This window comes from Leuciscus leuciscus, assembly GCF_965113295.1.
Source record: "Leuciscus leuciscus genome assembly, chromosome: 8".
NCBI classification, from domain to species: Eukaryota; Metazoa; Chordata; class Actinopteri; order Cypriniformes; family Leuciscidae; genus Leuciscus; species Leuciscus leuciscus.
Window position 1 is genome coordinate 38,926,021 of NC_138732.1, and position 25,896 is coordinate 38,951,916.

Here is a 25,896-nt window from a genome sequence, read left to right on the forward strand (position 1 = left end):
TACGTTAATATTGACAAATTGTGCAGTTGGTTCTCCGAGTGCCGAGTAGAGCTCAAAACACCATTATTCACTGACAACTTTAATTGGAAATGTTGAGTGAACCAACCAAATAAATTAAGTAAATATATGCATATTTGGAAAGGAAATAATAAACTTGGGGGATGTGTCAAAGATGATGACATATGTCTCGCTCCAAATGTTGCGGATGATTTGAAACATCCAGCTGTTCTGTGCCGTATGGCTCTAATTAAACAGGAATGTGTTTCCTGAAAACAGATCTAAAATAGAGCTTGAATCTCCATTAATCAGGAGATTTTTTTCCCTGTCAGGTCTCTGTAATCTTAATTAAAAGTCCCTTGGAATAGGCGTTCACACATGTCACTGGAAATCTGAGAGCTGCAGAGTGTAACTAGGACACTCATTATATAGAATATTTGAGATCCCAAAACCCCTTGGTTGTCAACTTGCAAACCTTTAATGACATCAAACACACACCGCCAAACAAACCTGCAACCGACGGGGTGGTAAACATTCCTCCCGACGGATGTGTGTGTAGAGTGAGCGGTTTAAGTATTACAGTATCACTCAGATAGTTAATTTCAGCCCTAATTGCAATGTCAGTCTCGATGTGCTCATGGATATATTGCTTACTTTATTCTCAATATCTTTCAAGTGTACTTTTTGACCCTCTGGGCTGCTTTTCATTATGCACAATTTGTAGGCCCAGGTAAAGCCACTAATTAGGGTTTTTGAGCTGACCTCTATGGCTATATGTGGGATTTGATTAGACTACAGAGACGCCTGGCTTCAGTCTGACAGCTCAGGCTAACTCAAGGTTGTTCAGCAATCATCTCCATTGACTAAATGACTGCTTCATCAAAAAGGGCTGTATAACGCAGACCTAACTGACTTTGTTAGCTAAAAGAGAAGAATTTCCCTAACAAGCAGGTGTGGGAAAGAAATGGTTGCAGCTCTTGGCAGAGCTAATGTTCCTCTTTGTTTTTCCTCCAACAACAAGCTCCAGGTGGCCACCCTGCTGTAATGAATTTCCATGATCCAGGCTTACTTAACCAATGAAGCTGGTAAAGCTACATTACTAAACTTGGAGACTCCAAGGTACCAGCATCCAGAATGAAACATGGACGAATGTCATTTCATCAATTAACAAGTCAATTTATAAACCAGGCTCACTGGAAAAACAGTTCAGTTTTATCTAGCACAGATAAACGTGATTCTGGCAGCGTTTATTACATCGGTTGTTGTATGCATCATGGCAGCTCAGAAATTAAATGTTCGGTGAGTGGTGCCAAAAAGTCAATGCTGTATCATGTTAGAAAATAATGCACCACCTATACTAAACCCGACCCTAAACATAACCAATAGTGTTAAAGGAATAGTTCACTTAAAAATTAAATTCTGTCATCATTTACTCCCTCAAGTTGTTTCAAACCTGTATGAATTTCTTTCTTCTGAACACAAAAGAAGATATTTTGAAGAATGTAGGAAATCAAACCGTTTTAGGAAGTAAAGTAGGAAAAAATATATACAATTGAAGTCAATGAGGTCCAACTGTTTGGTTACCGACATTCTTCAAAATATCTTCTTTTGTGTTCAGCAGAAGAAAGAAATTCATACAGGTTTAAAACAACTTAAAACAACAAAAGAAAACATGTGATAACACAATTGCTGAAGGAAACATGACATTCCAGCATTTTAGATTCTATTGTGACTCTTGTTCATGGGACTCGTACCTGAGTGCTCCACATCTCTAGTGCACTGCTGTACCAGGTGAGCTACCCAGCAAGTTTACTACAGTAGTATGTCTTGCACATGGTGCCGATTTGGAAATGTCAAAATGTATGAATAGGTACGTTTTTTGAGTTTTGCAAAAATGTAGGTAGAGGAATGTTTTTCCAGTGAGCCTGGGTTTTTTAGGTAGATGTTTGAAATAAGTTTCCCCTAAAATTCACACAGGTAACCTAGCCAGTAAGTCAAGGTTTGGGTGTTTAGCATAGTCTAGATAGTGTAGACCCTGCTTTCTCTGTTGATGGTGTGGTCATTTGTGAGGTTGAGGATCTTTGTGTGGCGACTCAGCCAGATCAGCTTCTCTCAGATAGGTCATTATAATTGGTTCACATAAATCAAAACAAAAAAGGAGGGCTATTTCTAATTGTTTTGCAGTTCTACAAAAGTTATACGCTCCAACGGCCTTCAAAGTGCAAAAAAATATGCTCTTCAACTGAGAAGAGTGGCTGCCTCTGAAATCACACAATGTCTCGAGTAGGTACTTATTTTGTAATTAAGTAATTACTTCAATGACTGCTAAAAAAACATGGTCTATATAGTATGAATGTGTGTAGTATGAATGTAATCTGGATGTACTACATGAACCATGACCTACAGCGTCAGTTGCGTCATTTCACCGCCATTCAGAAATCCTCTCTCGTGGCCTCATGGGATAGTAAAGTGTCCATCAGATGCACACTTCAGAATCTCACCAGAAGTAGTAGGTCATCCGGGTACATTTTGCCAACTCTTGTGAATTCGGACATCCTTCATTTGTCACATACTTTTTTTTTGCCTACTGTATAGTTGGGAAGTTTGCGATTTTGAATGCCGCCAGTCTCTTTTCACCAGGCATGGTGTCTCCAACATTGGCAGCACTTACAGTAGCCCCTGGTTAAGTGCCAGTTTGGGGATTGTAGTTCTCTATTGTCGGCCATCTTGTAACTGGCCTCAACGCATGGGATTCTGGGAGTTGTAGTTTAGGTGGAAGGCTGCCAACCACCTTGCTGGGACGTACCTCCCATCTAATACACGACCTCTGGTGATGCCACAATTGCCAAATATATCATTATATTATGGCAAGTGAGTTTTTGAGGGCCCTTAAAAGTGTGAAAATGCCAAGCAGCTGCACTGAGATAAACAGCAGTGTTGAGCTGTAGCGTTGCTAAAATCATGTAACTTTAAATAGAAATTAATTAGCAAGGTACCACTGGCAAACACTACAATTACCTTGCACTACTTCAACAATTATGTTGAAAATGTTCTGATAAATGTTCTAATGTTCTAATGTTCTAATAAAAAAATAGTGATGTCCATTTCGTGAATGAATCACTTCCTTGCAATGAATTGAGTTGGTTAGCAAAGTCTCAGTCAGTTTGTGATTCAGTGTGAATCATTCGAACCACTCACTCGGATTTGTCTGGAGTGGTTTCTCATGCCGTAAAACAACAGGATCCAAATGAGTGCTGGATGAAGTAGATATTTACCCTCAACCCGCTAATACAAAGTCTGCAAAAGTACCGACTCTCAGGAATGAAGGAGGTCTTTATGAAGTTCAACCCCTGCATGTTTAATGCAGGTTAATGACTCTTAAATTGAACTCTTGAACGTTTTAATCAAAATTTTGTACACAAAAGCACTACAGAGAAATGTGTGAGTGCACTACTGTCTCAAATTCACAAAAACACATTTATTTGGGGGAAATGTTTTGCTTGTAAATTGTGCTTGTACAATCAGTCTTTAAAATAATCGTCACTTAGTTTGTTATTTCATCTAATGCAATGACATTTAGAAATGTTAAATGTGGCCTAAGTGTGTCTAAATCATTTTTGGTGCCTCTGTATGCAATTCAACTGTCATGCTGGGATGTGAGTAAAAACAAACATGTAAATAATAATTAAAAGAAAGAAATGTTTGGCAAAGACTGAGCCACTACAAATGGAAATCTTTTTTCTTTGAGTTCTTTGTGATTACTGTAACTCAGAAAACACAGCGGCAACTAAAGGATGGACTCTGATCTGAAAGCTTGCACAACCATTGACGTTTGATGCGTTTTAAATCATCTGAAGATCAGTGCAGGAGTGTAGGAGACTCACCCTAAAGAACTCTTTGGTTGATCCTGAGTCCAAGGTTCCGTATGCGATCTCAGTTTGTTTGGCTAGATCTTCAGCGCTCTCTATGGGAGAGACCATCCTCTCCACTGTGAGGAAAGCAGCCAGGTTAGCCGTGTAGGACGAGATTATGATGAGGGTGAAGAACCACCAGACGCCTCCCACTATTCTGCCCGATAAGGACCTGATGCGCAAACACAAACATTCAGCCTTTGAATACTTTCCTGATGCGCAAACACAAACATTCAGCCTTTGAATACTTTCCTGATGCGCAAACACAAACATTCAGCCTTTGAATACTTTCCTGATGCACAAACATTCAGCCTTTGAATACTTTCCTGATGTGCAAACACAATTGTAATCAATATATCAACTTCACAAACACATATATTTCTGTATGTACAGTGAAACGGTCACCTTGATTTTGCCAAGTAAGACATATTTTGTTGATCCTGGAACAACATTCCTGTATGAAAATAAACACTATCCCTACCCCTAAACCCAACCCTACCCATAACTTCTCCTAAAATCAGACTGAAATGATTAACAGTGAATAACACTGATGTAGAAGCACCTAACCCTGGTTTTAAACCTAAACTTGACATAAACTGTAATCTTGTCCCTCAAATCTGATTGGTTGATTGGAATGTTGTTCCAGGATCAACAAAGATGTTGGAACACATCATACACAGATTAAACTATTTGGCATTTTCTTGTACTGGTGATTGAAGCCTAGCCCAAGTTAAAGGTATAGTTCACCCAAAAAAATCTGTCGTCATCATTGTCTCACCCTCATGTCATTCCAAACCCATAAGACTTTGGTTAATCTTCAAAACACACATTAATACATTTTTTTATGAAACCTGAGAGGTTTCTGTGCCTCCATTGAAAGTATAGGTAACCAAAACTTAGAATTTCCAAAAATGTAGTTAGGCTTTTATTCACATCTAAATGCACATTCATTGAGTCCATCATATATGGTAAACATGGATAGCAACCAGGTTTGTTCTAGTGAGTGACACATGCATACACACACGCGCGCACACAAAAGCTTCTGTGTTTACTAAATGCATATGTATGTGTGTTGATCATTGTTTAGATGTAAATAAAAGCCTACATTAAATCTGTTCATGTAAAGTGATAGTGTCTCTCAGAAGCCTTGGATTAAAGAGCTCGATTCACATGGGTTCGTTTACCGGTGCCTTTATGAGCTTTTCGGATCTTTTCAATTTTGGTTAACTGGACTTTAAATGGAGGAATAGAAATCTCTCAATCTCTTCATTGAAATGTCTTCATCTGAAGATCAACCAAAGTCGTATGGGTTTGGAACGACATGAGGGGTGAATACATGATGAACGAATGATCGTTTTTTGAGTAACTATCCCTTTAAGCCTAAGAAAAACATTAGATTAGGAAATTTGTTACAAATCAATGTAAAATGTTTTTGTTGAATTTGGTTATCATAGAGGACGAGATTGCACTGTCAAAGCGTTGTGTCTCATTATTTGTACAAGTGGTTGATCATCTCTATTCTGCACTATCAAATCATCTTGACGTTTTACTCCTCACCTGTAGTCCAGCACTTCTGCTGTATTTGTTCTACGTTCATCCACTTCGTTTAGCAACACGACTTGCATCCTGAGCTTCTATTTAGCTACATGGAGAAGCAATTTTTGCAAATGCAATATATTCAGATGTAAGTGTGGACGTTTTCTTGCCTTGGGCTGAATGTAGGGCAGTGGCCTTTAGAAGACTGTATTCACTCGCAACCATGCAGGCTTGTGAAATACACACACAAGTAGAAACTCTAGTGGACTTATGTAATATAATTATTGAATTAGCACGACTTTTAATAACACTGTAGAGCCATTTGAAAACTAGTCTGCAGCAATACAGTCATGTAAGATGTAATAACCAATCAATGCTGTATAGTCTTCCACATAACTAGTGTTCAGGGCCAAATGCTGGTTAAAGGCCACAGGCAGGATTGCACTGATGGGAAAAGAAAATTAAAATCTATCTAGAGCAAAAACTAAACATTAGTGTAGTTTTAGAATCAGTATGATAGTGTAATATTAGATGTTATTGCCTTTATATGAAATTCAGATTCCGAGTATGGATTACTATACTTGGCCTTCACCTCGAGTCACTTCAACTTAAAATGATACAAAATTCAAATTTCAATCAATTAATGTGCCATCTTATGTCACAGCAAATATGTCTTCTGTATGTTATTTATCGAGATATTTTGAATATCTTGTATAATATCTGATATTGTAAAATTTATGAATCTTTTTTATTATTATTGAATACTCAATTGGCAGCCGGCAGTGGGGAATATAAGGGACTCTGAAAAATGATCTATGACAGCGAGCTGCACAACGGAGTCATTATTAATCAACTTCCTGCTGTTAAACGGAGGAACAATGTGAATAATCATACATCTCCGTCACAGATGCCTACAAAGTGCTGCAGTAGGACTTCTCAAACAAAAAAATGAGAAATTCATAGAAAGAGCCAAATGAGAATATGTTGCTCAGCTAATCCTTTACAAAAGAACAAATTAAAACTAGAGCTGTGTCTGCATATTCTTTCAAACGTGAAATACTGGAATTAGCCTCGGAATTAGAGCTGTAATGTGTTTAATGTGCTTTGTCGGAAAAGTCCCTTACAGAAACGTATTGTGGAGCTTGTATCATTGATATACAGTTACTGAATGACATGCTACTGAATCACCACATTCATGTACCATGGTATGTGCATGAGTTATCACGGTAACACTTTACAATATGGTTTATTAGTTAACACTAGTTAATGTATTAACTAACATGAACTGACAATGAGTTGAAATTTTTTCAAAGAAATCTAAAAAGTGGTACAAACAAAAGCAGGTTTGAGAACACTGATGGTCTTTCTTTTATTATTGTTATTTATTATTATTTTTTGTTTGTTATTGTTTTAATATCGTAAAAAAAAAAAAAGCCTAACCAGGGACTAGAAGCCTGTATGTGGAGCATCGGCTGCTTGAAACTGTAGCAATGTTTCTGCATTGTCCCTGCTAAATAAAATAAAAATAAAATAGAAAATACAGTATTAATTAATCTTTATTAATGTTAGTTCCTAAAAAATACAGCTGTTCATTGTTTGTTCATGTTAGTTCACAGTGCATTAACTAATGTTAACAAATGCAACGTTTGATTTTAATGTATTAGTAAATGTTGAAATTAATATTAACTAAGATTAATAAGTGCTGAATAACTATTGCTCATTCTTAGTACATGTTAACTAATGAACCTTACTGTAAAGTGTTACCGTTATCACATATTTTGACTAATGAATTCCCATAGTCTTGTGATTGATGAATAAGAAAATCCCAGATTTCCAATCTGGTCCGATGTCGTATTGAAAATCTGGGATGTTTTTCAGTCAGGACCCAATTGTATCTAAACCAGTGATAAAGTGTCTGTTCATTAAACGATTGTCTGTTCATTGAACTGTGCAAACTGAATTAGCCCATACTGGGACAAAGCCATTTATGGCCGATACTGCGGCCAATTCAGACAATGCCAACATGGAAACCATGAACAAACCCAGGTGTGGCCCATTCCTCAAGCCCATATCATGCTACGTTTTCCCCCATCATGACTGGGTGGACACCGTTTTTCTGACTATAAAGTGACAGGAGGAGGCACCAACCTTGGTGAGATATCACAGCCCTGCTGCATGAAGGCCCCAAGAGAGAACCACAGGCTGTTAAAAATCCCAAAGTCATTAGGCGGGTCTGGAGGGGTCTGGGGGTCTTTGGCTTCATCAGTCTCATCCAGGTGCCACTCGTAGGGGCTAAAGCGGCTCACGAGGAACAGCACCACACTGACGCCGATGTAGGCGAACACGATACACATCCAGATCTCGTATGCTAGAGGGTCCAGAAAGGAGAACACCCCCGGCTTGGACTTCTGGGGTTTCTTGATCATAATGGAGATGCCCAAACTCATGAAGGGCTTAGAAAAGTCAATGACTTCCTCTCGCACAAGCGTGATTGTTAACGGTGCAACGGCTATATCTGCTCTCTGGAAAACGGGGACATGAACAAAACGTGTTAGTGCAGAACATGCGCCAGTGCAATGAACAAGCAATGCAATATTACTGTATATTTACAGATGTTAGCAAGGTATTCATTTCTCAGATGCAAATTCACTTCAAGCTGTTTACTGCAAAGGGTCATAACTCTTTCCCCGCCATTGACTGAATTTATACGGTGGGTGGCGCTGTTACCTAACTTCTGAAAGGGTAGAGAATTTCCAGACTAAAACACGGGCAAAAAAAAGTAGCAGATACAAGCGCTAAAAGCATTCCTTATGCACGTCGTAGACATGATTTTCTCAGCTTTTTGTTCAAAATGTTGCTTTTTTTATGAAAATTCCCCACATTCAAGTGTTGATAAGAAAATGAATGCATGAAGCTAGCCTAGAATACAATTTTTTTTTTTAAAGCAAAGGCTTTGTTCTTTCTTTTGATTTATTGCATTTTCATACATTCAAAATATTCTAGGGGCCAAGTAAGTTTTGTGAAAATGATCAAAAATGCTGGCACAGGCTGGCAACTTTTAAAAAAACGCTGACGGGGAAAGAGCTAATGGAATATTCCGGTTTCAGCACAACAACTTTGGTGACTTGCTGTTGGTTACCACTGACAAACCTCAGTTTGTAAAAACAAGAACCACAATAACAGCAATATAAAAGATCATTTAACCATCATTTTAGATCGAAACGTTTTTTCGAAACTTGGTCATTTTTCTGAAAATCTTTAGAAAAGGATAGTCTTAAGATGGTCACATTTGTGATGTTCATGGACAAAAATTAAAACCGGAAAAATTCTAAAGTACAGAGCAATTTTTTTGGGGGGTACAATCTACAAATCAGTCACTATGGACGAAGTAGCATTTGATAATGTCTAAATATGTGTCCAATTGCAAAACTATTTCCAATTGCAAGTAATTATGTCTGAAAATACTCTTATGAGCTAATAGGGACCACACGTCCCACATTTGTTTATACACAAGGCTATACAGGCATCTAGTGGCTACACCATGGTATTACATAGGATTTTCTTTATTTCTCCCACCAGATGGCACCAATCTGCCTTCCATGAATTGGATTTTAAATACCTTTGCTCAACTAATTTTTTACTTAAACACTGTATCACTTGAGAATAATACTAACATGAAATATTTTCTCATTATTGTATTATTTTATATAGAAATAAATGGTGCATAATTGAGAGGTGAATTTGAATTGTCTAGCACCATGAAATACGCTCAAAATACAAAATATTAAAGACTAAATATTTTGAAACAAAATATAGTAGATCCATCCATTCTCCAAAACAGGGATCCTCTGTAGGCCAGGGGCGCGCTGGAGTCTATCTCAGAGTCTCAGGCCACAGTCGGGGGAAACGCGGGACAGATCGTCCATCACAATATAGTTCATTCATTTCACTGAACAAAAAAGTTATGCTTAATGCCTTCGATCTGTGTTGGGTGCTGATGGTGTGGGACCCTCAATATACAATAGAAGTACTATACAATGGAATATACAATGGAAGTATTAAGGGGCAAGGCATTCAGGTGGATTTATACACAGACTTTTTTTTTGTTTGTTAAAACAATTTGATCAGTTTTGCCCTAAAATGTGCATAATTTGAGCTTTTTGAGGTAGAATGAATTTTTCCTTTTTTTTATTAATAAGAAAAAAAAAGCTTATGTAAAACAATTATCCATCATTTTGTGACGGCTTAATTTCATTGAGTGCAATCCACTTATATTTGTAAAATGCAGGATTAATTGATCTATATTTTGGGGGGACTACATGAATATCTTTTTTGGTATTAACTGAAACTGGGGTTTTTTGAGCAAGATGAGACTAATGTCAAGATATATAACCGTTTAATATAATAATATAGCAGTATATATTTTATCATTTAATAGAATATATTTTCACCATTATGCTGAAGTGTGGAGCTTTTGCTTAGGTTGAGAGCGGGTACAACAAGAATATGTTATTTGTAGCTTTCCTCAACAAGAAATGACTATTTAGCATTTAGCATGCTAAACTGATGTACATGATTAAATCATGCGTAGACATATAAAAGTCCGGTAATTCCTGTTGGTGAAGTTGGCTGTATCTTTGCACGTATCATGCCAAGGTTTCAATGTTCCTATAATTATCACATGATTTTGGAAAAATTGGATATCATTTGCAGAGACAAATCCATAAAGAGATGATACGGCGCGAACAGTGATTCGTGCATTACTTTATAAGCACCATCTTTTGTTTTTACAAACTGAGAGACAGGACAGATTCAATTATTTTCAGTAAGTAACCAGATGTTGTCCACACTGTGTTGAACCGGGAACATTCTATCAACATTTGGATAAATCAATCATATCTGCCACTGAACATTACATCTAGAGCTAGAAAGGCGGACATTTTGTGTTTTCTCAGGCCTTGGTGTTTGGAAGGAAACCAGGAAAAGGACTTTCACTGCCTCAGAGAAGCACACGCGAGGCACAACAGAACAGGCTTTAGAGCGTGTAGCGCAGAAGTGACAGCTGAGCGTTCACTTGACTAGATAGCAAGAGTCTTGCTAATTTCTGTGACCCCTACACTGCTGTATCAGGCCACAGACAGAGCGTAATCGGAACAAGCAGGAGACTTTGTTGGAAAATCTTTTTTCGACGCTTCCCTTCTCATGCTTCACATAATGTTGCTGTGAGAGCTGCAGATATGAGGAACAGCCGCTTTCCACTTCCCATAATCCTCAGAGGCACTCTAGCACGAGCGTATAATAAAAAGGCAGTGCAAGATTTGATCTCACATGTGTCCTCAGCCAGGAGGACATTAGTTATGCAATCAGGAAGTATAAGGTCACGGAAACTCTGCAGGTGAACGCTGGTTATAAAAGCCTCTACAAATATTAATATCCTTTTATCTTGTGGTTGTAGTGAATGGAACTCCGGTGTACTGTCTCAATAAATCATATAATCATTTGCATATAAATAGCTAATTAAGAGTCTACCAGAAGTGATTTATCAGCGAGGAAGAAATATGCCTCAAAACTCTCAACGTCTACCGCACGCTAGATAAATAATCGCGTGTGATCTTTCTAGCTTTGAAATTAGCTATGTATTGCACAAACTTGCACAGGTAAATCCAATTGAGATTAAAAGCAGACCTGTTGATAAAACATGAAAGAAAGAAAAAAAAGAGATGAAATAACACTTCCATGTCAACTAATCCACTTATTTCATTTAGAAGAATCCAAGAGGATTCATTTCGTTTTTTTAATCTGCTTATGGCAAGTAACGGAAAACAAATTCACGAATGCTTCCTACATTCGCCTTATAAAAGCACGGAGCTGTCAATACTGTCTGAAAACTTTGAGTCAAGAGATGACAGGAGTGGATCATATGATTATAATTTGATTACATGATTATAGTATCAATCAGTGTTGGGGAAGTTATTTTGAAAGTGTAGCTTCCCAAGCTAATCTAAAAGCAGTTAAACTACAGTCAAGCTATACGCTTTCGCTACACTACAAGCTATTATGAAAAAGCTTAGCATTGATGACTATATATTGAAAGGCCATTCTGTGAGATAACCTTTGAAAGACTTGCAAAATCAGATAAATATATTTGTCAAAAGGTCAAACGTGGCTGAGAAACGTCAGTCATGACTATCTGAGCTGAAAGGGGGCCACTACTATGCTCAATGGTTCCTTGGTGGTGATATTTTTTCGTTTTATCTCCACATGCAATTTTTTTATTTTGAGAATAATTTGAGTCTAATTTCCAACGTTAGCACATCAAAACCAGGCAATCTCTCTGGCTGATGGTAAGGAAATTGAACAGATGAGGTAGCCTAACCCTCATGCATTTTGTATATGGTCTTCATTCTTGAATGTCGGCTCGGGGAATTGGAAGTGATTTCTCTGGGTTTTCCTCCATTTATAGCAGGGGGGCGCTTTGACAAATGCAAAAATGGCGGGCTGCCTGGGCACACTGTGAAAGGTGCCTTTGAGATCCAACAGCATAGAGAGGAAATCAAAGCAGTGCATGCTGGGAAGGAACATGTTTAAGACACAATGTCGCCACCCGCACTGTCTGGCTGCAGTTATAGTTGAATGACACCCAGACATTTCCAGTCAGTTTCCCCACGCTCTTTCCCATGAACGGAAGACAAAAAGGCAATTCACTTCTTCCAACGCCTTATTTGACAGCAATTTCTCTATATCATTTATGCAAGGTTCATGAATACAAGAGACACATGCAGAAGGAAGGGTTAGTGTTTCACTGCGAGATCCACTACTCACCCCATAGACTAGTTCACCCACCATCCCGTTCCAAGTCTTGGTCTCAGGGTCTCGGGCGCCATACTTTCCGTCCATGACTATGGACAGTCTGTACTTAATCCCAACATGTTTGGCAATCTCAGAAGCTAAATCGACACAGTAGCCCTCATACTTGTCATTGCCTTCCAGATGCATGTGGTTTTTCTTGTACATCACATATGGTGCTTCCTGTTAATCAAACACACACTCATTTATTACCATCTTTGCATATTGCTTTCATTGTCTGGTGTCACAGGCACCAGAGCCCACCGACAGCTTATCAGTCACAGCCATGCAGGCATGCTGGGATATTCATACCCACCCATTCTCTCACACACATAATCCACCAAACTGGAACACATACAAGAGGAACGACAGAAGCAGCAGACAGGGAATTGCGGGACATTGATCCACATGTGGCCGTAGTCAGAAAGCTTATCGCCCAGCTCCTTCTAAGGCCCTCTTTACACCTGATATTAACATCTGTCTCAGGTGATCCAATCACGAGTGGTCAACTGAGACGAATGGTTGTCTACACCTGGTGTAGAGTCTAAGAGTTAAAGTCTGGATCTTGCACTCTTGGTCTTGAGATCTCAAGAAATTACATACATTCTGCCTTGGTCATGATCTGGGACTTGACTTGTGGCTGTCTGAGTTCCAGTGTAATCATTATAGGTAACAATTATATAACTCTTAAGTTGGCACGGTAGCTTTTAAAGTAGCTACAGAAAAGTTGCAAGAAGTTCATGGCCTTGACTGACTATATACAGTGGCACAGTGTTAGAAATTCACCTTTTTTCTGTTTTGGTTCATTGACAATTGGCAGCCGTGTTCTTAGGTGGCTGGGTCTTGGTTTGGGTTTGTGCTTTGAGAGGTTTAGTTTTGATCTTGGTCTTGGGATCAAAACCTTTGAGATGGATGATATCAGGTGTAAACGAGGTCTGAGACCACGAAGAGCATTGGAGACAAATAAAAGTAGGTTCGATTCTGCTTCTCTCTTTCACACACACACACACACACACACACACACACACACACACACACACACACACACACACACACACACACACACACACACACACACACACACACACACACACACACACACACACACACACACACACACACACACACGGCCGTGGTGCAATATCCCAAGGGTCTGAGATGCATTGGCATAAGTTGAGGGTGACAGGTGAGGTAGGTGAGGTAGGTAAGGTAGGTGAGGTAGGTGAGGTAGGCAAGAACGTATGAAGTGAGAAGGAATCCGATTCATGAAGTAAATGGCAGTGACTGCAGAGGAATCATAGTGTTGATTCTGTTCAAGCACGTTGCACCTATATGCGCCAAAAGCCTTTATCATTCCAACAGAAAGGACATTGAACATAGCCCTGCTAAAAAGACCAGCTTACACCAGCATGAATTTCAGGCTGGTTTATGCTAGGTATTGCCGTTTCGTTCTAGCTGGTGGACCAGCACAGGTCGACTAGCATGGTCATTCTGGTGATGCTGGCTGACGAACTGGTTTAGCTATTTACACCAGCACACCAGCGTGTCATGCTGGGGCCCAGCATCCAAAAACACAATATATGGTCTTTTCAGTAGGGAAGCAAAACACAAAGCCATCGTTAGAATCCAAACTTAAAAGCACTTTGTCAACATACAGATTTGAACAAAGAAAATTGTGCAAGCTGGTTTTATCCTCTCTTTCGCCCTCATTTCAAACACTGCGACAGCGGCTTGCTTTTTTAAGCACATTATTATTACCAAACAATATGGCTTCTCGCAGAGAGAACGCATCCCATTAGAGTCAGAGACAATTAGGGTACCAGTGGGTTAGCGATGGTTTGTTTGTTCTGTGCTGAATGTATCCTCTCACCTCATCCTTTGTGCGATTGTTTTCCTCCTGAATCCCACTGATGGAATAACCGACAGCTGCTGGTTTAATTGCTCACATCCAAGTCATTTGAAAGAATGACCTTGGTTTTTGGTGAAACAAAACAATTACAAGCGATTGCTGTTTTACATGGGATGATGTTGTGAGCATTGATTTGAATTCCTCAGAGATGTGTATTCGCCTTGCCAATTGGAGGCTGATGCTAAAGCTAACGTTGTTAACAGCGGGAGATGAAGTGATACGTCAGCACTGAGCAGTCCTCTGGTCAATGTAAAGTGGATCTGTGCAAAGGCCTCATTCATGGCCTTGCTCAAATACGCTTGTACTTTGCCAGAGGCAAACCATCAAACCCTTCTTTGGTGCGGTAAGCGTTAGCTTGCTGTTCTAGCTCATGTGTCATTGACCATTTACTTGATGAGTGGAAACAAGTCTTACCTACATATGCATTGAATGTCTACTTTGATGATGTCAATGTAAAACCATCATACCTAATGCCGTTATTGTGATGTCACTGCTACGACAGGCCACTGATATATGGAAAATCAAAATGCTTTGACACCCACACGAATACAGTTGAAACACTCATGCGCCGCTTTTCCCTGCGTTCGACTGTTTCAACGTGTAATGAGTGGATGGAAAGCAACACAAAAGAAATGTACTTCTACCCGCCCAGGACAGAATGTATCAATCTAGGAGTCAACACCATGACCCTGATGGGCAGAATATGCGACACGTTTAAAACGTCATGGAGCGTGTACCATAATAGTAGTGACCACAATTGTTCGGTTTTCCACTGAGGAGGAATCGTTGGTGAACTGCTGATCCATTATATTAACAAAGCGTTCAAACTCGTTCCAGTATCCGATCTGCAAAGGGAAAACGTTCATGTTATTATCAAACAGCAGATATTTTTTACTGCACCAATGGTAAATAGCAACCCCTCCCCCCCAGCCCATCCACAACGGCTAAGGAGCTGTTGTGGATGTGTGCTCTCATTAGATTGTGCTCATTAAAAAAGTATTAGGTCTCTGTGCTGCTGCGGTTATTGCATGGAGTTAAACAAAAAAGGCAAATTCTTGGCTGACATTTGTTAAATGGGAAAAAAATGCTTATGGTGAAATTTCCAGGGATGCAGAAGCTGGATGTAATTCTCTTCAGCTAAAACTCAACTGGGTTTTGCTTGCCGCATTCTGTTATCAAAAGGTGCAGTGCGTTTTCTCTTTGTTATATGCTTGAGTTGTTTAGTGGTTGAGTGGCATGTGTCAGAACCGTTAGCATAGCACTAGCCACTAGGGCATCACCGAGGTGACACTGCACAGGGGTCCAACACAGTCTTGTACATCACTTCTGACAGTCACTGTCAATGTACGTCTCTGTACCGACCATGACCCCATCTAACCTTGGGCTAAACTACTTTTTTTCACGGAGATTGTTCCTGTGTTTTATTAAGGGCTGTTGCTATTAGCTCACAGGAAAGCTAATGAATACTGGTTATGTTGACTCAAGCTGGTCATTGGTTTGGTAAACTATTTTGTTTGGGAATAGTGGCCTTAAAGGAATAGTTCACCCAACAATTTTAATTATCCAATAATTTACTCACCCTCAATCCATCCTAGGTGTATATGACTTTCTTCTTTCAGCCAAACACAATCTGAGTTATATTAAATAATATCTTGGCTCTTCCCAGCTTTGTAATGGCTTTGAATAGTGAGTTTTTGAAGCTCCAGAAAGAGCCTCCATCCAGCATAGATTTATTTAATGGATTATATAGGCTGAAGCCTCGAAAGCGAGCCAAGACCTCTCGCTTTACAATCACTAAAACGCTGTCGCTTTGTCAGTACATCGCGATCTCACAAAGTTCCGTTATAATCAATGAAGCTGCCAACAATTGACCATAAACCTCCTACTTACATTGTGTCAAGTGTTGTCAAAAGTACCAACTTTGGTACCAAGTCAGTGTTAAAAATGTGACGATACCAGCATTCCCCCACAGTATTTTGAGCGCTTTTGAATGGATTCTTTGCATCTGATTGGCCATTGTGTTCATGCGCTCAAAATATATGTCTCTAATTGGCCATTGTGTTTACGAGCTTAACATATATGTCTCTGATTGTCTACAATGATCAATGCTTCAAAAACATGTTGTCTTCACCGAGCGCTTACACAGAAACACACAGGAGCGTTTGAAAGCAGGCGTCTAATAACATGTTTTTAAAGCGTTGATCATAGCCGACTTGGTACCGAAATCGGTTCTTTTGACAACACTAATTGTGTATACACTTTGTTTGTTAATGAGAGGTTTCAAAGGCCAGCATAACTCAGCGCTGAATAAAAATCACGTTTTGAGCGGTGAGTGGATTCTGACTGACTTAAACCCCTCTGATTGGTCATTGCGTTTAAGAGATCAACAACGATGTCTGTGAGTGGCTACATTGCTCACCGCTGCAAAAACACATTGTAAATAGATACGTTTGACATTTTTCAGAGCACTAACACAAATATGCACTGGATTATTACATGCACATTATTAAAGTATCAAATGAGGGTGCTCTTGATTGTGATTGAGGGTGCTTAGCACCCCCGTAGAACCTTGCGCTTTTTGGAGCTTCAAAAACTGGGGCGCTATTCAATGCCATTACAAAACTAGGAAAAATGATATCATTTAATATAACTCTGATTGTGTTTGACTGAAAGAAGAAAGTCATATACACCAAGGATGGCTTGAGGGTGAATAAAATTATGGAATCATTTTCATTTTTGGGTGAACTATGTATTTCTTGTTGAAACTGGAAGTTAGGACATATTGGAGGGCTTGTCCAAGCAACTTCTTTTGCAACCAGTTAAGGCAAGACACCACAGGCAAAAAGTAGCACTTTCATGCAGCAAATTTATATTCTGAAGGTTTTTACAGAGGGATTTGTTCTTGATTTATATACCATTTTATTCCTAAAACATGGTGAAATTGTTTTTGATTCATGGAGTGATAAAAAGAGATATCCAAAATCACATCTGTAAAAAAAAAAAAAAACTCTAATATGTAAACAAAATGTTTTTTTTTTTTAGATTGCTTTATCCAGTGTTTAGGTTTCTGTTCTGGAAATATATGCATATTAGAGCATTTTTGTATGAGATAATTTGCATATCAAAATGTATCATTTCTGAAAACTTTTTATACAGACTGTAATTTCTTAATGTACTGTGATGTACATTATAAACTGGGGAAGTATGGTGAAATCTATTTATATGTGGTGTCTAGCCTTAATGTTGTGAAGATGACATCAAACATGGGTGTCAAGTTCAACATGCTATTTTTTAGTTAGTTAGTAGCATAGTAGCAGTTAGAGTGCAAGTCATTAATATTTTTGGTCTATTTTCTCTGACTTTATTTCTATATATCTGTGAAAAGTTTATTTGGTCAGACTTTAGGAGTAAACTAGCATATAGATAACCTCAAACCTAAGAAACAGAAGCCATTTTTGGAGGGCAATTTTGGTAACGAATCTGTTTCCCTTCCTAGATAAGACAGCTTTTTCCCTTTTACAACTATAACGCCATTTATCATAAAAAATCAATTCGAGTGAATAAAAGTCTTGAAATGGACCATGGTTTGAGTTCTTACACTGATCTCAGTGAGCTTACACAGCAAATGGACTGCTGACTTACCTTTCTTGGTCCCCCTGATTTCATTTCATAAACATCAATAGTATAGTTTGATCTGCGACCAAAGCTGTCAAACTGGATATTGCCGGTCATCCCTGGCACCTGGACCTGCCAACAACAACCACAACAACAATAGGGTCATTCCTACAGTTTGGAGGATTTAATGTCCCCATGAAACAATACTGCATATTTTACATAAAATGTTGGTCAACTTTCATGCCACATGGTTTTTTGAAAGTCAAACAGCCACGAAACTCCTCCCCTCATTTATCTGATTGGGTGTTCGCAACTTCGCAATGATTCCTGGGTAGGTAACTCGTGTAGACGGTGTGAAAGTCGAGAGCACAAAGGCAGCGCTCTTGAGCACACTTCTGAGCGCTGAAATGCCGAATGGGACACCCTATGGACCCGTACACTTGGCGATTACGCGCAATTTAAGGCCACGAGACCGCGAGTCCACATGAAGTGTGCCATTTGGGATCCAGCCTTAGTTGAGTCAAGTTGAATTGTGGGATATAGAGGAGCTTGAAGTATACATCAGAGCAGACTTGCTCCCTCAGTTAAAATCGAGGGGACGAGGGTCTGTCCATATAAACTTCCATCGTCCACTTCACGAAGTGGAACGCACTTCAAAATGGCGGCAGGGATTGCTTAGGGAAGTTTGCGAGTGAATGTCTAAAAGTGGAATGGAACGCAGCCCATGAACACTTATGTTACACTTATTCAATTGTGTTTATTCTTAGTTTGTTTTCATTAGTCACATGTGTTCCTTTGTTTGAGTTTCCCACCACTCATCAGTTCCCATGGAAACTAATCATCATCACAGCTGTGCATCATTTACCTCATCACCATGTGTATTTAAGTTCCTCACCTTCACTCAGTGTTTGTCCGGTCTGGTTAGAGTTTATGTATGTATTATCTGTTGGATTGTATTAAACTCTGGATATGTACTTTTTTCCCCTAATCATCATCATCACCATCTGTCTGTCTGCACCTGCCTAACACAGTCATATTTTTTTCTCTGTTTTCCTCATTTTTAGAAGACTTATTGCATGATATTGCGTAAAACATAACATGTCTGCCCTGTTGTATCAATTTATACCGGACATGAATATTGTTGTTAATATTTTCAAAAAATATATTATATATTATATAACTCTTCTGCTAGCATGTTGTTCTAGCTAATAATGGGCTTCATAAGCTTTAAACATCCACCCTGTTAAGTAAAAATGTCATGTAACAGGGTGGACAGACTTCACAGATATGTAAATGTGAAATCTGAAATATTTGGTCAGGATTATTTGGCTATATTAGCCTGAGCTTGACCAGTGTGTTTTCATGATAGACAGTCCAAAATCCACCAAACTGTAGGAATGACCCAAAAGTAAAGAAACCCGTGAAATAACAATTCTGCTTTGAATCGTTAGAATACATTTGAATGTGTTGTAGTATCACGACTGAATCATACGGAGACGTGACTCTGACCATCTGAATTAAACATTGAGAGATTACAAATAGTTATTGTCATTTTCGTAAAAGCTGAAAGACTCAAAGAATCTTGAAAGTGTACCATTTTGAGAGCTCGCTCGATGTCGATTCCTTGGCTCCAGGGGACGGCAGGGTTGGCCAGGCAGTCTCCAGCACTGCCCCGTCGGGACACGTCCACTCGCTGGCGGCGCAGGTACCGGAACGCCTCCGCGATCACCAGGATGGCGTCGTAAGACAGCGCTGAGGTGTACTGTACACAACAACCGGTAAGCAGCTCACATTAACAGTTATTTGTTAGAGTGCTTTAAAATAAGCAAACACATTATCGGTAAGTAAACACTTTGAAGAGGGTTAAAATAGGCTGCCCTCTTCCAGGTCCACATGTTGATGTACATAATGAAGGATAATTGCGATGCATTACTGCATGTAATCATAGTAGGCAAAGGGGTGTAGCTTGCACATTGTTTCTTGCTATGTAAAGAGTGTTAACCAGGTTTCTAATTACAGAGATATGTAAAATGTTTAGTTATGTGAGACTCTACAGGGTTTTGCTGCTATTGTTGTGCAACCTGTAATTACATCCCATTTCAACCAAGAAAAGAGAACAAGCTGGCATCTGCTCATTTGCTGTGAGCTACGCTGTTGTATTGTTTTGTATCTCTTCAAAGCGACAATAGCAAGAAATTTAGCGACTAAAATTAATGCAATATAACAAAAGTAACATCAAAGGAGACATACATTGCACATTTACATTCTCAATTCAAAATGCCTTCTGATGCCTTCATTAAAATACTGTCTTGGAAAAGACTTTTCACACAAGTAAAGTGTGTGTGGCTGCATGTGCACATTTCACGTTTTAAAAGATTCATAATTTATGTTATAATGCATCATATATTTTCATAAATAATTGTAACTCAAGTTAAAATGCATTATAATATTTGCAGATTCATTGTTACTTCTGAAATTGATTCTTTGTCATGTGTTGTAATGCATTATACTAAAGGCGTAACATAATGTATTATAACTGTGGTTACAATTATTCATGAGATCATGCAATGCATTACAAGGCATAGGAGAAAAATATTTTTTATAATGCATTATATATAAAGGCTTTAAGTGTTACAGGAAAAATCTAAATGTAATAATAAAATGACCCATTGAGGTGAAATGTACTTAATTTTCATAAAAATAATGTCACAATGCAAAATTTAGTAGTGGTCCCCTAAAAAAAGCTTCATTTTATTTATGGAAAATACAATCTTTCGCTTTTTGGGTGACTTTTCTTTATAACATTCAGGTGTGTTTAAACACTTCTTTGCCAGCTCACTGGTTCGATGAAAGCACAGTCGTTTCTTACCCAGCCATCCATAATAAAACCTTAATTAAATGGCATTTGAAATCTATTCATCTCATGATCATTGTTTAATTAGATGTAAATTGAGTCCCAGCTTTAATAGAACCTCGGGCTGAATGTCAATATATCGACTGATGCAAGGAGGGAAAAATTTAAGAAAACAGTCAAAGAAAGAGAAAGTCAAAGATCAGAAGAAGAAGAAACTAAATCAATGATTTTATGTTGTAAAAAAAAGAAGAAGTACTTTCAGACCTTCAGAGGTGTGTTTCTAGCTTCAGGAAACTCTCTTTCATCTAGACGGTCCCATCTCTGGAGAAACTGCTGTACCACTGAGTTTTCAGGATTGATTATCTGGAAGCCGCTAATGTTTGCTCCGCCGAGAAACACCTTGTCCAGACTGATGTTGGTGAAGCCCTGTGGAAAGAGATGAAGGGAACAAAAAGAGAGTTAGGATATATATAACAAACATCATGTTCTTGTAGAGATTGAAGGTCTCATGTGTATAGAGTGAATGTACAGTAAGTGGTCAAATCTCTGGATTAGCAACTTGATGTTTCTGGTTCAAAACCCAAAAGGGGAAAAGCGTAATATCACTGGGGTTTCTTGAGTATAAACAGGTATTACTTACTCACTGCATATTATTTTAAGAAAACCATAAAACAAGAAGTAGTATCCCATTGTGACCCCCACATGTGCGTCAAGGTAAGTGAGTATCAGATCATTTATGACATGTCAAGTTATTTCAAGGTTGCCCACAAAAACTGATATTCATGATTCAAAGTTATTACTTAAAAAAAATGTAAATGGAGAATAATGTTCTAAAATTATTACTGAGAAGTGTAAATGCACTTGCATCTAAGGTGTGTTGAAAAATATGGTGACACTTTATTATACAGTGTCATTGTTACATGTACTTACCATAGTAATAACAGTAAATTATGCATAATTACATGCAACTAACCCTCAACCAAATCCTACCCTAACTCTATAGTAAGTACATGTTGTTAATTAATATTACTCCGTAATTAAATGTATAATTATACTGTAACAATGACACCTTAAAATAAAGTGTAACCTCCTACCCTAACCCTATAGTAAGTACATGTAGTTGCTTAATATTACTCAATACTTAAATATATAATTACACTGTACGATGACACCTTAAAATAAAGTGTAACCAAAAAGATATAATATTTTACTTGATTATTACACCTTTTTTTTTTTTTTTTTTTTGCGTCAAACATTTTGTTGACAAAAAAAAAAAAATTCATGCTTTGCACTGGATGTTTTATAAAGTATCTTTTCATTTTCTTGAACATTCTTATTTGCCAATGAACTTCCATTATTTCTCTCTTGTTTAGTCAGTGTGTGAAGGTGCTGAAACTCACCAGATTGGCAATAACGTAATGGTAACCCCGACTGTTCTTTCCGAGTGTCACAACCTACAGGAAAGAGAATCAATAACAGTTTACAATCCATGTAAGAAGAGCGCAGGGGCCGTATATCGTCCCTCAGGTGAGCTTCTCTCTCCATTTACTCTGTCCTAAGTGACAGAGACACTCCACAATGATGGATGTTTCCACATGAAGCGACTGGCAGTCTCTGATGTGCTTCCTACTGTACGCTGGCCAACGGGAATAACACATGGACAAATCTCCACATAACTCTGCCCCTCCTGGGCGTCTGTGATGCCTCTCTGGCCCTGCGACCTTCACCTCAGACCTCGGGTCTTAGTGGCCTTTAGTGAAGCGTGCAGACAGTGTTCACTTCAGGCACTTCAGCACATCAGCTGAGGGGTATGCAAGATCAGTGTCGGTGAATTTGGGGGTTTAAATATAATTTATTCTGAAGCAATATTCTCGTCAGCTTTTACTATATACTTAAATCAGCATATGTGTGACATTTTCTATTATTCAACATATTTATTTTCTAGTTATTTACCTTTATAAAGGCCGATTTTTATTTTTACTTTATTAAATGTATGCATATGTCAAATTCTTACATTTGATCAATAAATTCAGTTATAATAATAAAACGGGGCTGATACCAATCAAACTAAATAATTTACACTGCAAAATCGCAACTGCAATAAATAGCCTAATGTTATGAGATTAATGTTTTAAATAAATATTTGAATATACAAGAAAAACAATGCAATGATGGTTTTAAACATGAAACTAAACAGCCAATAGGTGGCGGCAAGTGGCAAGTGAATCATTGAGTCATTCATTCAAATGATTCGTTCAAAACGCTGAATCATAATAATTCGGTAAAACACTGCACTGATTGTTTTCCTTCGGAACTATTTTCGTCTGTGAAATATTACTATCAGTCAATAATGTGTCTAAAATGTAAGTAACTTGATATTAAATCGGCTAATAATGATAAACATTTATGATAATTAAATAGGCTACTTGTTCGTGATATACTCAGCAAAACAGCTCCCTTGGTTGTGTTATGTAACTTTAATGTTAAAAAAACGTTTTTTTTTTTTTTTTTTTAAAGGAGAACTCGGTAACTCTAGTGAACTCGTCACTTCTTCGCTGATTTTCCCTTTTGTTGTCGCATGTTTTCCCCACGAGCTCCCCCTACAGCTGTGGGGGGGTGTGTATATTTCACAACACAGTCGTAAAAAACTCACTTGCGGCGGCCTCCTCCCCCTCTCTACCGCTGCTCATGTGCGTTTGTTTGGATCGGAGCAAGCCAACTGTATTGCGTGGAGCTATGTCTACCGAGGTGGGTAATCTGGTAATACATCATACATGCGTGTGTGTTTATGTCGAATTGCCGTAAAGCAATTTGTGTTTCGCGCTCGTTCTCGTTCTAGTTCTCGCTTCTCACGAGACTTCCAATTTCTAACTTGCCGGGACGGTAGTGTTGCAAGTTGCAAGGTTGGTTTTCCGCCTGGGAACGCTGGGGGGAGCGGGGAAAGTCACCAATATCACCAGAACAGGTTGTTTAACCATCCAAATGATTTCTAGACAGTTTTATTAAGTTAAAAAAGTTACAAAGTTCTCCTTTAACTCAACATTTTGAATTTCTACCTCAGTATGTTTCTTTGGTGAGATTATCGTGTGCTGTTGGGCTCATTTGTTTTTATTTCTCCATGAAAGAAAGTCTCTCTCACAAAGAGACAGGCAGCGTGAGCCTCAACAACGCCACCTTGTTACCAGAAATATATAGGCCTACTCAGTGTTGGGTGTAACGCGTTACTGTAATTAAAATACTTATCCACTGAAAAGGTAAAGTAAGGGATTACTGTTGATTTTTAGGTAATTTAATTACAGTTACTTATAATGTATTTGCGTTACATACTGTAAATTAGTTCAACAGTTCTGCATAAATCAATATTGAATTTAAAATCTAAATTTATCGCCTAAATGTAAAAGTGAACGCTGCCTCTTTAAAAATCGTTAGCTGTAGTGCAGTTGCGCGTGACGAATTCGGGCTAGTTGGTTACGTGGTCTGAAGTGGAAGATGTTGGCAGAAGCGAGTGGCTGTTTTACCTAATGGAAATATTCCAATTACTTCACTTTTTTGACACAGGTAGACAATAACATTACGGTACAATGTAAGCTATGTCCTGGGGAGAAAAAACTATCGGTCGCTGTCAATAGCACAAGTAATCTACTGAAGCACAAGGCAGCATCGAGGAACACTTTTGAGTGATCCATGTTCGTCGACAGATAACGCTACGGGAACCCCTGTTAAGCAGCCAAAACTTGATTTTAGCAGAAAGTGTCTGAAGGTGAGCTTAAAAAAAAATATTGCAGGCTAAAGGTTACAGTGAATTATAAATTAGTTAATCGTTGAAACACATGACTATAGGCTACATAGGCTACTAGGAAATATAATATGGTACTTGTTGCTTTGAAAGCAAGTTTCATGTTTACAGCTTGATACATGTCATTTAACTTCTCTTAAGCTTTTTTGTTATTCAGATATGTAGCAGAGGAATTCTGTTTAACTAAAGGTTACATTTGTTACTAAAAATGTTTAAGTATTATAGTATGTTTTAATAAAGCTAAAACGCTTTAAAAGGATAAACTATTCCATGTTTGACTCATATTTAATTACTAAAAGAGTTTAATTTCTATTGTCTATCCGGTCAAGGTTTATAGGGATTTTAAGAAGTAATTTGTTTAATTACTTGAGTAATTAAATTACTTTTCAGACAGAGTAATTAGAAAAGTATTTTAAATACAATATTTATGATGTAATTAGTAATTAATTACTTTTTTGAAGTAACTTACCCAACACTGGGCCTACTATCCATTATCAATAGCTCTTTACACTGAATGTTGCTAATAAAATCAGAATCATTATCGCGTTACGATGCTTCCCTAGTTATTTTTAAGCTACTTGTCTGGCCGGGCAAGTAAAATTCTTTCACTTGCCCCTTCCAAAAAAAAAAAAAACTTTTCCCAAACAAGCAACAATGTCGAGCCCTGAAATGGAAAGTTGAACCAAACTTAAACCGCTGTTAAACGGTTAATGTTGATCAATTTTAAGATTTACAGTGGTAAAATAGAAATAAATAAATAATAGGTTAAGCCTATCATTTTACCCTTTTCTGCTCCGCGCCCCAGAACGCTTCCCACATCTATCCATTTGTGTTCTTGGGACAGACTTAAAGAAGTCGGAGCCGGAGGGTGAGCGGTTGATATTGCTATAATAAATTAATCAGTTAAAAGGCTAAACAAAAGTTAAATAAAACGTTTCCTTTAATAACTTAAACAATTTTTGATTATTTATAAAGTTTTGTTAAAGGAGATTTTCAAATCATTATTTTGCCACAATGGCCCCCCCCCTCTCGTCCGGCGCCCCTATGCTCTGCACACTCTGCATACCCCGTTTTGCGCCACTGACGTCAGGGACATCATTTTCTCATCTATGATCCTGAGTGATGAGTCCTCGTGATTCATTTTGAAATAAGGCAAGATCTCACACACTGTAAAACTGATTTGTTTGAAGTTGTAAATGAAACAAAGATTATTGTCATAGGCAAAATAGTAAAATACTATTTCAGTCTTTCTACTTCACAATTTCATGTTCAGTTCAATGTGTCACTTGCCATTTCTTTGTAATTATTTGCTAAATTTAGGTAGCAAATTCTGAGTGAAAATTGTTTCAAAGAAAATCCTATTTCTAAAAAAAACGTTTTTATCAAGCTAACATTCTGATGTGGTTGAGACACAAGCACATGTAAGATACAG

General features: G+C 38.2%; 1 protein-coding gene across 3 annotated transcripts in view; it reads right to left on the reverse strand.

Annotated features, from left to right (window-relative positions):
• The window catches only part of gria3b (glutamate receptor, ionotropic, AMPA 3b), a 158,445-nt gene that overhangs the window by 29,556 nt on the left and 102,993 nt on the right, over nucleotides 1–25,896 (reverse strand). For all 3 annotated transcript variants that reach the window (XM_082178297.1, XM_082178296.1, XM_082178298.1), the window contains exons 5-12: nucleotides 22,069–22,122; nucleotides 20,933–21,094; nucleotides 19,409–19,576; nucleotides 17,842–17,946; nucleotides 14,937–15,044; nucleotides 12,267–12,473; nucleotides 7,593–7,966; nucleotides 3,882–4,080 (exon numbers count right to left, since the gene is read on the reverse strand). In XM_082178297.1, the coding sequence (XP_082034423.1) occupies nucleotides 3,882–4,080; nucleotides 7,593–7,966; nucleotides 12,267–12,473; nucleotides 14,937–15,044; nucleotides 17,842–17,946; nucleotides 19,409–19,576; nucleotides 20,933–21,094; nucleotides 22,069–22,122 (1,377 nt within the window). The remainder of the gene's footprint in view (nucleotides 1–3,881; nucleotides 4,081–7,592; nucleotides 7,967–12,266; nucleotides 12,474–14,936; nucleotides 15,045–17,841; nucleotides 17,947–19,408; nucleotides 19,577–20,932; nucleotides 21,095–22,068; nucleotides 22,123–25,896) is intronic.